A 15746-nucleotide genomic window follows, 5' to 3' on the forward strand; every position below is an offset into this window, starting at 1 on the left:
CATGATTTTTTTAATATTGAAAGGGAGAATCCTGTCCACAAGCACCTGTGCACAGATTTACAGACTGCTTGTCTTCGATCTTTTTAAATATATAACATGCATATACATACGCATAAGAATATATCTAAACGTCATCAGGCCTGGGGACCATAAAACTTAGATGAGCTCACTTTTGATCTCAGTCTCACTTTTTTCCAAAGGAATTAAAAGTGGAAAAGTGAGACTGAGATCAAAAGTGAGCTTGTCTAAGTTTTATGGCCCCAAAGCCAGTTCATACATGTAACACTTCTACATACGTGCATATTTTACCTTCAAAATTATTGACAAAATACGTGCATTTATTTTTAAAAGATATGTATAAGCTTTTTGAGTTAGTAATTTCAAAGTTATCGTGCTTATTATATTGTCGACTCGTGTCTGATAGCTACTATATTTTTTTTTTACCAGTTTTTATTCAATATGCATGATTATAAACTTTTATTTTTACGCATTTTTAAAAAAAAAATTAAATCGGATTTAATCCAATAAAATGATTCTATTCTATCACCAAAAATTAACTTTTAATGCCCTCATTACTAGTATTTATTTATGGAGAACACCGTCATACAATGGCAAAATGTCGAAATTATTGATAAAAATTAAATGACTTCATTTATTTTTATTGTAAAGAAATGTCATTACCGGTATTATATTCAATATCTCAAAAAAAAAAAATGCTATATATGATTTAAGGAATTAGTCCGACTGACATAAGGAGGATATTTATAAATACAATGTAAAATTGTACTATATACTAGGGTTGTCCCAGAAAACGTGAACTTTGTATACCCGGGTACATTAGATTTGAAATATATTTCTGACTACAATCTAATTCTTAACCATGCACCTACTGCTATCTAGAACGTGTGCACATTTTTCACCAGAACTTAAAAGTAAAGAAGAAAGATTTTTCCATAAAAAAATAGAACCAACTTATAGATTAACTGCATGTGACAAACGTGCTGCTTCTGTTTTTCCTAAGTCGAAATTTCCAGAGAATTTTGTGGGACGACCATTTGATTCTGGAATGGGGGGGGATGCGATTTTCATGTCGGTGAAGGACGGATTATTTATTTCCAATGGCAGTATTAATTATTTATAATCCTCTTCGCCTATGAAATTCTAACAAGCAAAAAGAAAAAATAAATAAATAAAATTAAAAAAAAAAAGAAATAAAACACCGTCGACAACTCTTATTCGTGGGATGGGGTGGGGGCAGATTATTTATTTCCTTCCAGTAGAGGACAGATTATTTATTTCCAAAATGACTCAGCTCCTTTATCGGCCCCCCTTTCAGAATCAAATGATCATCCCCTAAGAAACTAAAAGCAAGTCTTTACGATGTCGCATGGGTTTTGTGTTATTGCAGATTTATTACATCGCAAATTGAATTAAAGGCCTTTGCTGTAATTTATAATTTACCCAGCTTTGCAGTCGCAATAAGTTTCTGTAATTTGCTTTTTTTCCTTCGTCGACAGCTAACAGTATGATGGAACTCGGACTTTCTCACGCTTCGATAGTTTTCTCAGACAGGGATAATACGGAATAATTTTTGAATATTTGAGTGATTGAATATATATACCCATTGTAAAAGCATTTGCCCTTTGTTTTTGTCTAAAAGTGGGTTCGTATGGCAAATACTTTGCAACAAAATCATCAGGAACTTCGGACAAGTCAACCGGCGTCGACTTACTCGCCATGTTGATGATGTCGGAGCGCCATTGGAGTTATCTCCCATTGCGCGATGGGCGGGGTTTGGCGATACGTTAATTATAAATAGAAATTCAGAAACATCGTCATACACTGCATTTGGTTATTGCTAACAGAAAATTATTTCCATTTTTAGAAATATCAAGTTGATATGCATTTCAGAATCTATAATTAGTAACACAAGTCTTAATGCTGTTATATACTTGATCATGTGATCAAGTGTGAGCTAATCAGAGAGCTTGGAATAAACGAGAAAAATAATATGATACTAATGTTCAGTAAAATATTGCATTCCATTCCGCTTACAATATGACCAATAATTATAAAAGCATACTGAATTATTATTGGCTATGGAGTACTGGATATTCTTTGTGAAATAATATATGGAATACCGAAGTAAATTCTAAATGATAATATACATAGTATTTCATCGTATGTGTTTGATATTGTATGATATTGTCTATATTGACTAATGCACTTTTCATATTGACTATGAAATATTGCACTTTCTGAAATTGTCTTTGGAATATTGCATTCTTTTAAACATTGAATAAGAAATATTACATTCTCTTTGATATTGTCTATTGAAGATTGCTTTTTGTATATATAACATTTGGAATTTGCAAAATGGATATTGTATATGTGGATTACTGTATTCCATATTTTATTTCTAATGATTCATTACCATTTAGCTGGCATTCTGATTTAAATGCCTGTAGAGTATCGTTTTCTGTTTGATATTGTTAATTGAATACATGTATATTTTGCATTTTGTTCGATATGGTCTATGGATTATTGCATTCTGAATTGTCTACGTAATATTATATATACTGAATTATATTATCAATGGAATATTGCATACTGAATATTTTTAATCAAATTTTGCATTCTGTATGGTTTTATTAAAGAAATTTTGAATACTGTAGTTAAGGCCACTCTGTTTCGTAATCTTTATTAGGTTGGCCAAGGCAATGTATATCTTTGTAAAATAGATTATTCCCTAAATGAATTCACATTCTTCTTTACTATTAAAGAAAACTTTGATAACTGGTCATTTTAGAAGAGCTTGGGGAAAATATCGACGAGTGCTTTAGATGTTGTAGTATTTGCCAGTGATGTATTTTTTATTTACCGTCTCTTGGCAAATAATCCCCCATATATTCATCCGCGGCAATCATCAGATCGAAGTACAAGATCTACAAAAGTTATGAATTACTCTAAAGATAAATCTGTTCTATTTAGATAGAAATGGATTCAAAAGAATAAAGCTGCTTTAATAGTTTGACAAATCATGGACTAATGATTGGTTAATAAATCAGCAGTGCAGGAGGTTCTTATACATTGATCTAAAAATAAAAAGCTCAAACTGCTACATGTATGAGTATGGAGCATCTCACTCGAACAATCTTAATGTCGTGAAAATATGGTTATAATTAATGAGCTGCAAACTCATTGTTTTTGCGAAGTGTAGTTAGATTTTCAGAATGGGAAACATTTCTTCATTTCAGACAGAACTTCTGATTCTGTTTTCAGTTCTGCCACTGCCGTTCGTTGCTGGTGAGTACGATTAGGTTTTCTATTACTTCTGAAAGAAAGCTAACATGTTATCGTGATCAGGGTATAGTTTTAGATGAAAAGTCAACTATTATAGGTATACTAGTATCTTTTCAAATTGCAATCGCATTCGTAATATGACTGGTTTTTTTTCTTCAGAGTATTTAGAGACTACTTTTTCCAAAGTGACATCCCTAAGTAATAAGAAAGCGATCTCTAACTTGCTCTGGCAAAGGTCCGGAAGTAAGATGGCGTGTCTGGCGGCATGTGCCACGGACAGTAGGTGCGTGTCCATCTTCCTGGACGGACAGTCCTACTGCAGCGGACATCACGTGATTTATACAACTACCAGCACAATGCAAACCTCGCCAGGCCTCGTGTACTACGAAATACAAGGTACTCAAAATTATATCTGTAACTTAAAACAGAATTTCGTAAATAGTTTTCCTTCAATCCCCCAAAGTTCATAGTTGCTCTCCATGTTATTTGAACTTTACATTTTTAAAAGAATTGCAGAGTTCCAGGAATGTTTCAGTTTCAGTGAAAACATAATTGAAAACCTTATTCTATTAAATATCAAAGTATCTTTCTGACTTATTTGAGATGTCCATTTGATTTTGTCCAGATCCTGCCAGTAAGCTTGGCTGTGTAGCAGTGCCAGGTGATACCGGATATTGCGTCAGATTAAACGTTACTAAATTGTCGTGGCCCGACCAGGTCCTGGCCTGTCAGACAGAAAACATGAGGCTAGCCTCACTGACCACTGACCTCAGGGTCACGTTTGTCCAGAGTTACCTGCTAGGGATTGGTGAGTATAATTATTATATATACAGAATGTTTACTTCACTGACCATCGACAACATGCATGCATGGTCAAATTTACACAGAACTACCTTTTGAGAATCTGAAGTTTAATATTTTTGTACAAATAAAATATATGGAGGTAACGAACAGTATTCAAGATCAAAAGTCAAATAAACAAAACAACATATGAGTAGAGCAAATACGGACCTCCGAAACATCAGAGTTGGGATCAGGTGCCACGGAGGAGTGAGCATCCCCTGGCGACCGGTCACATCCGCCGTGTGCTCCTTGTCATGATCGGGAAATAACGGGAAAATCCGTCGCCAATTCAGTGTGTAAGTAATGCTTTCGGTTTTTAATTAAGGTCTATTCTGAAGGAACCACAACTTTCACTTGCAGAGTACAGAGCGCTTGGAGAAGGAAATTGTTTGGCTAGCTCTAAATTATGGTTCAGTTTACAGGGTTGTAGTTTATTTCTTCCAGGGTTGTAATTTATTTATTTCTCACAGGGCACTCCCAGGCGGTGACAGTCGGGGCTTATTTGACTTCCGGGACGTGGTATTGGATGTCGGGGGACCTTCTGTCGCCTGTCTCCCCCCATTGGGGCCCCAGTGAACCCACATCCGGTCCGGGGGAGGAGTGTGTCATCATGGCGTTCGCTATTGGGTTTCAGTTCAACGACGGTCAGTGTGCCACACTGAAAACATTTCTCTGTGATATGTCCTATATAGCGATTTAAGTGATATTCCAGTCAGAATATCGAAATTTTTATTTTAAACACTGCTTTTTTTTCATTCCACTAGCATTCTTATGTTAATGTACAATGTATCTGTACTTCGTATTGAATACGTTTGTTCTCTATCTGTTCATGTTTTGTATTAATTTGTGGAAGGAAATACGATACACTTTGTCTAAAGATTAAAAAACAAGTGATGGGATTATCGTTGTAAGACGAATGATCCTTGATCTGTTCTTGTTCGTTTGTTTACTGTTAACTGGTTACTGAACTACAGGACCTTCTCTCACGATTCGCTACCTTTGGAATTTATTGTCCAGTTTTAAATTAATGAATCACTTCGAGTTAATTTCCGTAATTAGTTTCTAGAAGGAGGATTGCATTGATTAGTTAATTGGATCAGTGTTTACCGTGGTAGATTTATAAGACAGGATCAATAGATATTGTTACTTATTCTCAGACTTGGGAAAATCAAAAAGCCGTGTCCTGTTATTCCGGGGAGAAATTCTTGTAATCCTTCGTGAATATATAGCGGTATGAAAAGAGACACAAGAGTATTTTTCCCGGCAAGCATTTTTTAAAAGAATACTAGTATATTTATTTATTCATAAATTGGAGATCAAGAATATTTTTTCTTGGATTGATTGACAGTGAAGAGGGAATAACAATTAATGTAAATAGCATTGATATCTTTCTGTGTAATTATATTGCTGATATGATTGATTGATTGATTGTATGTTGTTTAACGTCCCTCTCGAGAATTTTTCACTTATATGGAGACACCACCATTTGCCGATGGAGAGCTGCAAATTTTGTCCTATACTCGGCACGTCGGACCATTGAGCAGGGATGGATCTTTTGTGCCAGCACCTACTGCGACACGGGACCTCTGTTTATACGATCTCATCCGAAGGATCGGTCTCCACGTCCGTAAGGACCAGTAAGACGCTCGGCTGTCTCCACGGGTAAATCTCCGTGGTTGCACGAGACTACTGTGCCACGCGGGCGACATATTGCTGATTTGAGGTCAATACGATGAACTAGCCAACCGAGGTCGGAGGAGTACATTATTCATCGAGCAAGAAACCCCGAAGTCAAAGAGTTAAAAAAAATCCAATTAACTAGTTTTGCAGGCACGTAGAGTGGGGGCTGTCCCCTTTTTTCCAGACATAACTTATATAAAATGTTCATCGAAAGTCCTCTTAACCCCCTCAACTCATTTTCTTCGAAGTATACAAATGTTATACAAGTGGTATATATATGAATAAAAAGATAGTGTTGCTGAAAGACGTTTTGAGTCGGGCCATTTCTAGCCGGGAGTGGGCAAACACACATTTTTTAAAGAACTGAAAAAAATGGATATACACTGTATTTATCATTAACGCGTTGAAAAAAATTCTTTTCTTCAAATTGTTATCATACTCTCCACAGATATCAGATTTCAGGATACAAGTAGGTTTTTTTCCTTTTTTTTTAGGGTGGGTGGGTGTTTTTTTAAAAATCCATTTTTTAGTTTCATAAAATTCTAAGAAGCAGGGGGAGAGTGTTTAACGTCCCCCTCGAGATTTTTTATTAACAATATGATGGTGCTGGGTTATAAGCCAAAGGACCGGTCACCACGTCTCGCAGTGGATTCGAACCTGCGACTGGAGATAAAAGTAGATTAAACGCTCTTCTAGAACCACAGCGCCACGCGGGCGACAGCAGGAACGTAGCAACCCCCCCCCCCTTTTTCCCCAACATTACTTTTACTATTGAAAACGTTCATTGAAAGGCTGGTCTCCCCCCCCCCCCTTTCCGACTTTATACTACCGTAAAGAAGTTGGCATTGAACAAGTTTGCCTCTAGCCCTCTACCCCCTTCAAACACCCCCCCCCCCCCCCCCCCCCCCCCCCCCCCCCCCCCCCCCCGTCGAAAGGATTTTCGAATTTTAGCAACTCTCCTTTTTTTGCTTGTCAACTTGTTCAGGTAGGTAAAAAAAATTTTTGGAAATAATAACGCTTGCGATTTTTCCGGAGAAATATTTTCCGTCTTTTATTAAAATTGTCACGTGACACTTTGGGTAATAAACATGGCAGCCGCCAGACGTATCGGCGTGGAAGTCCCTACGGAAACCACGAACGACGCGTGGCCGAAATGGAAAATCGGCCTGGCTGTGGGTGCCCCTATCGCAGTAGTCCTAGGTGGACTGTGGTATGTCAGGAAACGCAGACAAAACCAGACCCAAAAGAAGAGAGACGAAAACAAAAGTAAAACCGAGACTACGAAAGCGAAAGCAGCAAATCCAGCTTCACAAGGCAGTGAAAAGCCTGAAAAGGTTATTTGCTTGTTATCGAATTCCTTTAGTTTTGATTATTTTGATGAATGTAGAAATAAAAATTACTTAAAAAATCAGAAGCTGTGACCTTCACAGTTAGATCAGGCCCAGTTCAAAGACAATGTTTTTCTTTTCCTGCTATATTTTTAGTTTATTAAATATTTATAGGCCTAATCAATTAAGAAGCTTGATTTGCGGACTTTTTAAAGGAAATTGCTTTTAGATAATCATAAATATGAAGATAATGTTTTTATTTATTTTTGATAATGATGTAGCAGTCTATCCCAAAAACACCAGTCCGTCGGACAAAACAGGTGAAAATCTTATTGGTCTGATGCACAGACTAGTAAACTCGGTCTGATTGTCCGAGGTTTGTTTTGCTTGTGTTTTAAATTTTATATTTTCTATATCATCATATGGACGCTTTAACTAATACCAAAACACATTATTTAAAACATTTTATCAATCGTGATTGTTTTATTAAAACCTACTTCTGCCACAATGTTTCTAAAATAGTTCGATAGTACAGTACCAGGAAAGAAATAGAAACATTTCAGGTATATTTTAATGTGTAATTTGTTTATTAATTCATAATTATTATAAAGAAACATCGTTATTATCATTATGATCAAAGTTTTGGACTGATGAAAACTTGTTTGGTCCTGTGAAATTGTTTTAATTGTCTGTCCGAATGTCCTGTGAGGATTTTTCTTTTTCGCGAAGACTGATGTAGAATCTAGTGCAGATTGCAGAATAGCCTGTGTGTTGGGACACACCGGCACCCTTACCACTAGCGAGGCAGTGCAAGTTCCCTATAATTATACTGTCTGCTACACTATGTCATTACACATAGACTAGCAATGGCTGTCCCTTTTTATTTTAGCTTGCCATCTCATCATGAAAAATTCTGTTATTAAATAGGGTCCATAGAATAATAATATTTTAAAGATTAGAGAAATTTTAAATCTAAAATTAAATTCTTAAATTGAAATATTTAATATCTTAAGTAAAAAAGAGAGATTAATTAAGTTTGGGGACCTTTCAAGACTCATTCAAGTATGAAACAGAATTTTAATGACATGCATACATGAACATCCAAGAACATTCATCAATAAACTTCTTTCCAATAAATGTGTCCCAAGTAATATAAGCTACATATTTGAATGCCTGATTAACTGTTCTTCTTATAAACTTATTCAAGTACACACTAAAATATGATTAAAGCAACTACTTTTATTATCCTGACCCTACATACAATAATTCTTAATTCCATTAATCAGTTAATGAAGAGAATTGTGATGAATTTTCAGTGTGTTGATTTAATATGCACATTTCTAGTATGAAACAGAGGTCTTGTAAGATGAAGGGCAGTGTAATGATTGTACTACATTGAGGACATTTTAGTACTGTAACAATAAGATCAGTGTTAACTAGAATGTTAACTTTGTATATTTGTTATTTTTCACAGGAGTTGACTCCCAGTGAACAGGCACAGGCAGAAAAAAACAAGGGAAATAAATACTTCAAGGGAGGGAAATATGACCAGGCCATTAACTGTTACACCAACGCCATCAAAATGTGTCCCCCGGGCGACAAAGAGGCTCTGTCCACGTTTTATCACAACAGAGCAGCTGCTTACGAAAAACTGGTTAGAAGTTTGTGTAAATTCCATCTCATTTCTTCTTAAATTACCGGGTATTAAGATGTAAACAAGTAAATGAAGTTACTATTAGATAAGAATAAAGCTTGTAACTATTCTGAAATATAACAGAGTATTGTATCTTATGAAAGTAAGACTTATCCTTTGTTTTGCTTTGTAGAAAAATACCAAGATGGTGATAGATGACTGTAACGAGGCATTACGTTTGAATCCTAAATACCAGAAGGCTCTGTCACGCAGGGCTTTAGCATGTGAACAAAGTGGGGACCTAACTCAAGCTTTGGAAGGTGAGCTTCCTTCTACTTACTTAGACAACAATATATTTATCTCCTGGACGAACAGCAAATGTCTTTGGTAGTTTTAATGCCAGTAGTTATCTTTCTACTATGTCATTAGAAAATTACCCCAGAGTCAATGATTCTGGATTTTTTGATCACATATAAAAAATGCAATATATCATAAAATAAAAAATTTCTTTAGTCCTGGGCAAATAAAAGGCAGGCTTTATTGATAAGATAGTGAAAATAAATTCTGCACCAAATTATAAGATCCATTCACTTGAGTCCAAAGTCCCAAAGTCCCATTATTTAGATCCAAGGCGTATAGGGTCTGTCTGTCTGTCTGTTTGTTTGTCCCCAAACTTTAACCTTCGCCATAACTTTTGAACCATGAAAGGTAGAGACTTAATATTTGATATGCATACTCCACTAATTATGCTCTTTCAAATGACACCATGGTCAATGACCTTGGGACCTTGACTGTGACCTATATGCTAAAAATAGCTTTTTTCGAACTTTGTTGCTGCCGGGCGCATAGTGTTTCACAAACACATCTTGTTATACCTCTTAAGTACCAGACAGGCAGCATGTGATGAACTGCACATTAATGTGTACTATAATGTGTATTCCTTAGATGTGACTGCAGTGTGTATCTTGGAGGGGTTCCAGAACCCCCAGTCTCTGATGACTGCTGACCGAGTCCTAAAAACTCTTGGACAAACCAAGGCCAAGGAGGCATTCAAGGTGAAAAATAAAACGATTATCATGAAAAATAGCAGAGCTCCATCATTGTGAATATTTTTTACTCAATAACTGAAAAATTATGTATAATACAATATTCTACTAAAAACAACAGTTTTTCAATTTCATTTGGAAGTGCTTTCTTTTTCAAAGTAAAGAAATTCTTAAGTCTGTAATTTTTCTAGGTTTGAGATATGTTTGAAATGTGAGTGTGGAATGGTGTCAGTGCATGGAAGAGAGAACAAACTTTTTTTTTGTATTTTGCAGAAGAAGAAGCCAATGATTCCATCCAGGCAGTTTATCCGTACTTACTTAAGGTCATTCCAAAATGACCCGGTCATAAATGCGGCCAAAGCCCTACAGACGCAGCAGAACGGACACTCAGAGGACGACAGTCCCTACCAGGGGGCGCTGCATAAGCTGGCCGCGGAGGAATACGAGGGGATCATCGACTGCTGCTCCAAGGAAATCGCAGCCAACACAGACAAAATGGTGGAGGCGAGGCTCCTAAGGGGAACCATGTATTTCCTGTGTAATCAACAAAAAGAGGCCCTAGAGGACTTCAACCAAGTGTTAGCTGCTGAAACACTAGACAAAAGGGTGAGTTAGTAAAAAAGTAGTTGTAAAGAATTTAGATGATTTTTAACCTTTTGGATCAGTTGAACATTATCATTATTTTGTTGATTTTCAGGTGAAGGTTAACGCCTTGATCAAGAGGGGAACTCTGTACATACAGCAGGAGAAACACACGGAGGGACTGGACGACTTCGCGACGGCCGTCAGAATTGACCCCGATAACGTAGATGTCTACCATCACCGGGGACATGTAAGTGTCAGAATCTTAGGAAAGCAAGGGAAAGGGGGAGGGTTATGAAATTTCCGAAACAATATTAAATATATGTTAAATGTGTGTCAAAGGATTTCTGTGTGGGGGATGTCAACTGTTACCCAGATAACATGAATTACTTATAGATTATAGAGGATTTAATTTTATAGTATATAAATATGTGGAGTACAGTGGAGCCTCATTTATCCGGACGCTTTGGTTCCTTGTCAATTTGTCCGGATATGTGAAGCATCTGGATATCTGAATTACCAATTAAACAAGACAATGTAACATTAAAATATTCTGTTTCGATGAAAAGTCATCCAGATAATGAAGCATCCGGATATCTGGCATCCGGATATCTGAAGGTCCACTGTATATAAATATATGAAAAGAAATAACAGCTTTTTATTTAATGTTAACAGCACAACATTCAGTTAGACAGAATGGAGGATGCCATCCGAGATCTGGAGAATGCTATCAGTAAAAGTACAACCTTCGCCCCCTCCCATGTACAAAAGTCATTTGCTGGTAAGATTACAATAATCCCCCCTCCCACGTCCAAAAGTCATTTGCTGGTAAGATGACTATAATTCCCCCTCCCACATACAAAAGTCATTTGCTGGTAAGATGACTATAATTCCCCCTCCCACATACAAAAGTCATTTGCTGGTAAGATGACAATAATCCCCCCTCCCATGTACAAAAGTCATTTGCTGGTAAGATGACTATAATTCCCCCTCCCAGTACAAAAGTCATTTGCTGGTAAGATGACAATAATCCCCCCTCCCACGTACAAAAGTCATTTGCTGGTAAGATGACAATAATCCCCCCTCCCACGTACAAAAGTCATTTGCTGGTAAGATGACAATAATCCCTTCTCCCACGTCCAAAAGTCATTTGCTGGTAAGATGACTATAATCCCCCCTCCCACGTACAAAAGTCATTTGCTGGTAAGATGACTATAATCCCCCCTCCCAAGTACAAAAGTCATTTGCTGGTAAGATGACTATAATTCCCCCTCCAAGTACAAAAGTCATTTGCTGGTAAGATGAAACCAACTATTGAGCATGTCAGTATAATCCCCCCTCCATAATTACAAAAGTCACTATCACAATGTAAGATTGTTTACATAAAATGGTCTTTGGTAATACAAACGTAGATAAAAGTCATTTGCTGGTATTACTGGATACTTGAAAGCTTTTCATATTTGTACCGTGTCATTACACAATCTGTACAAAAGTCATTTGCTGGTAAGATGAATCCTCTTCCTACATCCAGAAACCAACTATTGAGCATGTCAGTAAAATGTTTGTCAAACTACATGTAATTAGTTAGTATTGTTTTGTGTAGGCCTTTGCTGAAAAATTATTTGATGTAATCATTGATGTTTTGTTCTTATCACAGTGTAGTTTGCAAAATCTCTGGAGCTGGAACCAGATAATGCTACAGCGGTCGTACATAGAGGGTAAATTGTTTACATAAAATGGTCTTTGGTAATACAAATGTAGATATATTGCATCTAGACAAAACTTTCTTGACTGTCGTTTATTACTGGATACTTGAAAGCTTTTCATATTTGTACACGACATTGTTTTAAATTACACAATCTGTTAAAAAAAAAACAGAGCAGTAAATTTGATATTGGCGACGAAAATGTTCTCTTGTTTTTTTGTTTTTTTTAATTGCCAGATGGTGGGGATGAACCTAAAAATATGACATTTTTTAAAAAGTCATTTCATTAATCAATTTGTCCTACAAACAATGTGTGGACATGTTCCCTGACTACGGAGAGGCCAGGGCCCTGTTATTGTAAATAATTCAGTGTAATTTACTAATTAAAGATAATTTGTCAAACTACATGTCAGTTTATGGATGGTGTATTAATGTACACATTTTTCAATTTTAATTGTGTAAAAGGCCTTTGCTGATTTAATCATTTGATGTTTTGTGTAAAAGGCCCTTCATATCCTAATAACACTTTAGGAGGCTTGTTTAATCCAAATTATATTATTTCAAGCAAATAATCCTTTAGCTGGAACCAGATAATGCTACAGCGGTCGTACATAGAGGGTAAATATAGGCACTCTTTATGCTTAAATGGTGGAACACAAATTTTTCCGTACATCAAAAAAATTCATCCTTTTAAAAAAAATTTAACAATTACATTTCTATCCTACAAATTTTTTTATACCAAGTTCAGTAGGCAAGCTTTTCATTTTGTAAAGATCAAAGGAAGAAAGATGCAGTTTTACATAGGATTAATATTAATTATGAGTATTACAAGACAATGAAAAAAAACCCCAAAAAACCCAATGAAAAGTCTCTTCTGCTGTTGTCTATTTTGAAGCTAACTTCTTCACTAAAAACACAAAGCAAACAGAAACTGATGAGGTTCTTGCACAATTTCAGATTATTACAGTTACAATGGAAACAAAACATACAGGAAGCCACCTCTATAATCAATAAAGCCATTGAGCTGGATCCCAAATGTGAATATGCATATGAAGTGTTAGGGACTCTGGAGGTCCAAAAGTAAGTTAAGCTGAATTCATAAAAGAGAGACAACTCTTACTTTGTTATTAAGTAAATTTTATTCTATTTAGAGATGGTAAACTTATTGAATAGTAAGTTACAAATTTTAACCTAAAATGTGATAAAGGGCATTAAATTATTCCATTAATTGTGTTCTTTGAGTTTATATATAAACAGTTGTTTAGATTGAATCTCTGGTTTTGATCGTGCATCTGTTTTTTCAGGGGACCTGGTAGTATGGAGAAAGCCATTGAGTTGTTTCAGAAAGCAATATCTTTGTCCAAGACAGAATCCGAAATGGCACATCTCTTCTCCCTTTCTGATGCCGCTAAAGCACAGTTAAATGTCGCAAAGAAACTCGGCATTAATTTACCAAGTCTGTCCGGCATGAACAGCTGAGTGATTCGTTAGACTGGGACTGAGTGATCTCCCCTTAGACTGGGATTGTAACCATAACAATACTGTGATCTTAACTTTCTAACTACTGTATGAAGACAGTGTGGAGTGAGTCAGTAGGGGAAAATTACTGTCAGGTTATTACTGGAGAAGACACAGGACAATTAGCTTGTTTGCAGTCCAGGTTCTTTATTGTACAATTATGTTAATCAAAGTGATTAAACATTTGTTCCATTCCAATTTAGCTTACATTATCAGGGTCTTGTTTAGCAAGTGCTTTTTCAAATTCATCATTTCATCAACATTTGTGAGGTTTTTTTTGGTAGAGACTAAGCACAGTTTTATATTTAAGAAGTTTGATACAGTAGAATTAATAAATGTCATAGCAACACAGTGTTTTTTTCAACTGATTTTTACAGTACCTTAAGAGAAAATGTTGAAATACCTAAGCATCCATTTTGAGGTAGCCACATTCCAAATTTTATCATGTTTTTGATAAAATAAAAAGTTGGTAATGCAGAGATCAATTCAGAATAAAGTTCTATCCTCATTCTCTCATAGTTAAGTACTCAGATATCACTGTACTGTTTTCCCCTCCTCTTCTATTTAGTCACGTTGTACCATTTTCCCCCTCCTCTATTTAGTCATGTTGTACTGTTTTCCCCTTTCCTCTTCTGTTTAGCCATGTTATACTGTTTTCCCCTCCTCTATTTAGCCTTGTACTGTTTTCCCTTTTCCTTTTCTGTTTAGTCATATACTGTTTTCCCCATCCTCCTCTGTTTAGCCGTGTTGTACTATTTTCCCCTCCTCTTCTGTTTTACATTGTTTAGCCAAGTTGTTTTTCCTTCCTCTTCTGTTGTACTGTTTCCCTTCCTCTTCTGTTGTACTGTTTTCCCCTCCTCCTCTGTTTAGCCTTGTACTGTTTTCCCCTTTCCTCTTCTGTTTAGCCATGTTGTACTGTTTTCCCCTCCTGTTCTGTTTAGCCATGTTGTACTGTTTTCCCCTCCTGTTCTGTTTAGCCATGTTGTACTGTTTTCCCCTCCTCTTCTGTTGTACTTTTTTCCCCTCCTCTTCTGTTTAGCCAATTTACTGTTTTCTCCTTTCCTCTTCTGTTTAGCCATGTTTTACTGTTTTCCCGTTTCCTCTTCTGTTTAGTCATGTACTGTTTTCCCCTCCTCCTCTGTTTAGCTGTGTACTGTTTCCCCCTCCTCTTCTGTTTAGCCAATTTACTGTTTTCTCCTTTCCTCTCCTGTTTAGCCATGTTTTATGTTTTCCCCTTTTCTTCTGTTTAGCTGTGTTGTACTGTTTTCCCTTCGTCTTCTGTTGTACTGTTTTCCCTCCTCTTCTGTGTAGTCACATTGTACTGTTTTCCCCTCCTCTTCTCTTGTACTGTTTCCCCCTCGTCTTCTGTTTAGCCATGTTGTACTGTTTCCCCCTCCTCTTCTGTTTAGTCACATTGTACTGTTTCTCTTCCTCTTCTGTTGTACTGTTTTCCCCTCCTCTTCTGTTGTACTGTTTTCCCCTTTCCTCTTCTGTTTAGGCATGTACTGTTTTCCCTTATTCTTCTGTTGTACTGTTTCCCTTCCTCTTCTGTTGTACTGTTTCCCTTCCTTTTCTGTTGTACTGTTTCCCTTCCTCTTCTGTTTAGCCTTGTTGTACTGTTTCCCTTCCTCTTCTGTTTAGCCTTGTACTGTTTTCCCATTTCCTCTTCTGTTTAGCCATGTTGTACTGTTTCCCCTCTTCTTCTGTTTAGCCATGTTGTACTGTTTCCCCTCCTCTTCTGTTTAGCCATGTTGTACCGTTTCCCCTCCTCTTTTCTTTAGCCATTTTGTACCGTTTCCCCTCCTCTTCTGTTTAGCCATGTTGTACTGTTCCCCCTCCTCTTCTCTTAGCCATTTTGTACTGTTCCCCTTCCTCTTCTCTTAGCCATTTTGTACTGTTTCCCCTCTTCCTCTGTTTGGCCATGTTGTACTGTTTTCCCCTTTCCTCTTCTGTTTAGCAATGTGTGCTGTTTCCCCTCCTCTTCAATTTAGCCATATACTATTTTTCCTCCTCTTGTTTTTAGCCATGAAAATTCCGAGTGTGCATTTGTGAAATCCAGAATCTGTGCACGAAAGGGACACAAATTAAATTTTTCAAAAAAGTCTTAT

The 15746-nt window shown here is 36.5% G+C and overlaps 2 protein-coding genes across 2 annotated transcripts; both read left to right on the top strand.

The window, feature by feature from the left end:
- The first annotated feature begins 3017 nt into the window (after positions 1-3017).
- On the top strand, positions 3018-4961 carry LOC134239438 (uncharacterized). The gene is made up of 4 exons (XM_062721622.1): positions 3018-3306; positions 3463-3699; positions 3929-4111; positions 4617-4961. The coding sequence occupies exons 1-4, from the start codon at positions 3234-3236 to the stop codon at positions 4844-4846; spliced, it is 723 nt and encodes a 240-aa protein (XP_062577606.1). The 5' UTR covers positions 3018-3233; the 3' UTR covers positions 4847-4961.
- A 1945-nt stretch (positions 4962-6906) lies between these two features.
- Positions 6907-13989, top strand: LOC134239425 (mitochondrial import receptor subunit TOM70-like). Its single transcript, XM_062721609.1, has 10 exons — positions 6907-7160; positions 8629-8808; positions 8981-9107; positions 9733-9842; positions 10107-10439; positions 10531-10665; positions 11091-11243; positions 12078-12133; positions 13078-13200; positions 13425-13989. The coding sequence occupies exons 1-10, from the start codon at positions 6915-6917 to the stop codon at positions 13597-13599; spliced, it is 1638 nt and encodes a 545-aa protein (XP_062577593.1). The 5' UTR covers positions 6907-6914; the 3' UTR covers positions 13600-13989.
- Positions 13990-15746: the final 1757 nt, after the last annotated feature.

This window comes from Saccostrea cucullata, unplaced genomic scaffold, assembly GCF_032062105.1.
Source record: "Saccostrea cucullata isolate Sc308-1 unplaced genomic scaffold, CSIRO_AGI_Scuc_v1 ctg344, whole genome shotgun sequence".
NCBI lineage: Eukaryota > Metazoa > Mollusca > Bivalvia > Ostreida > Ostreidae > Saccostrea > Saccostrea cuccullata.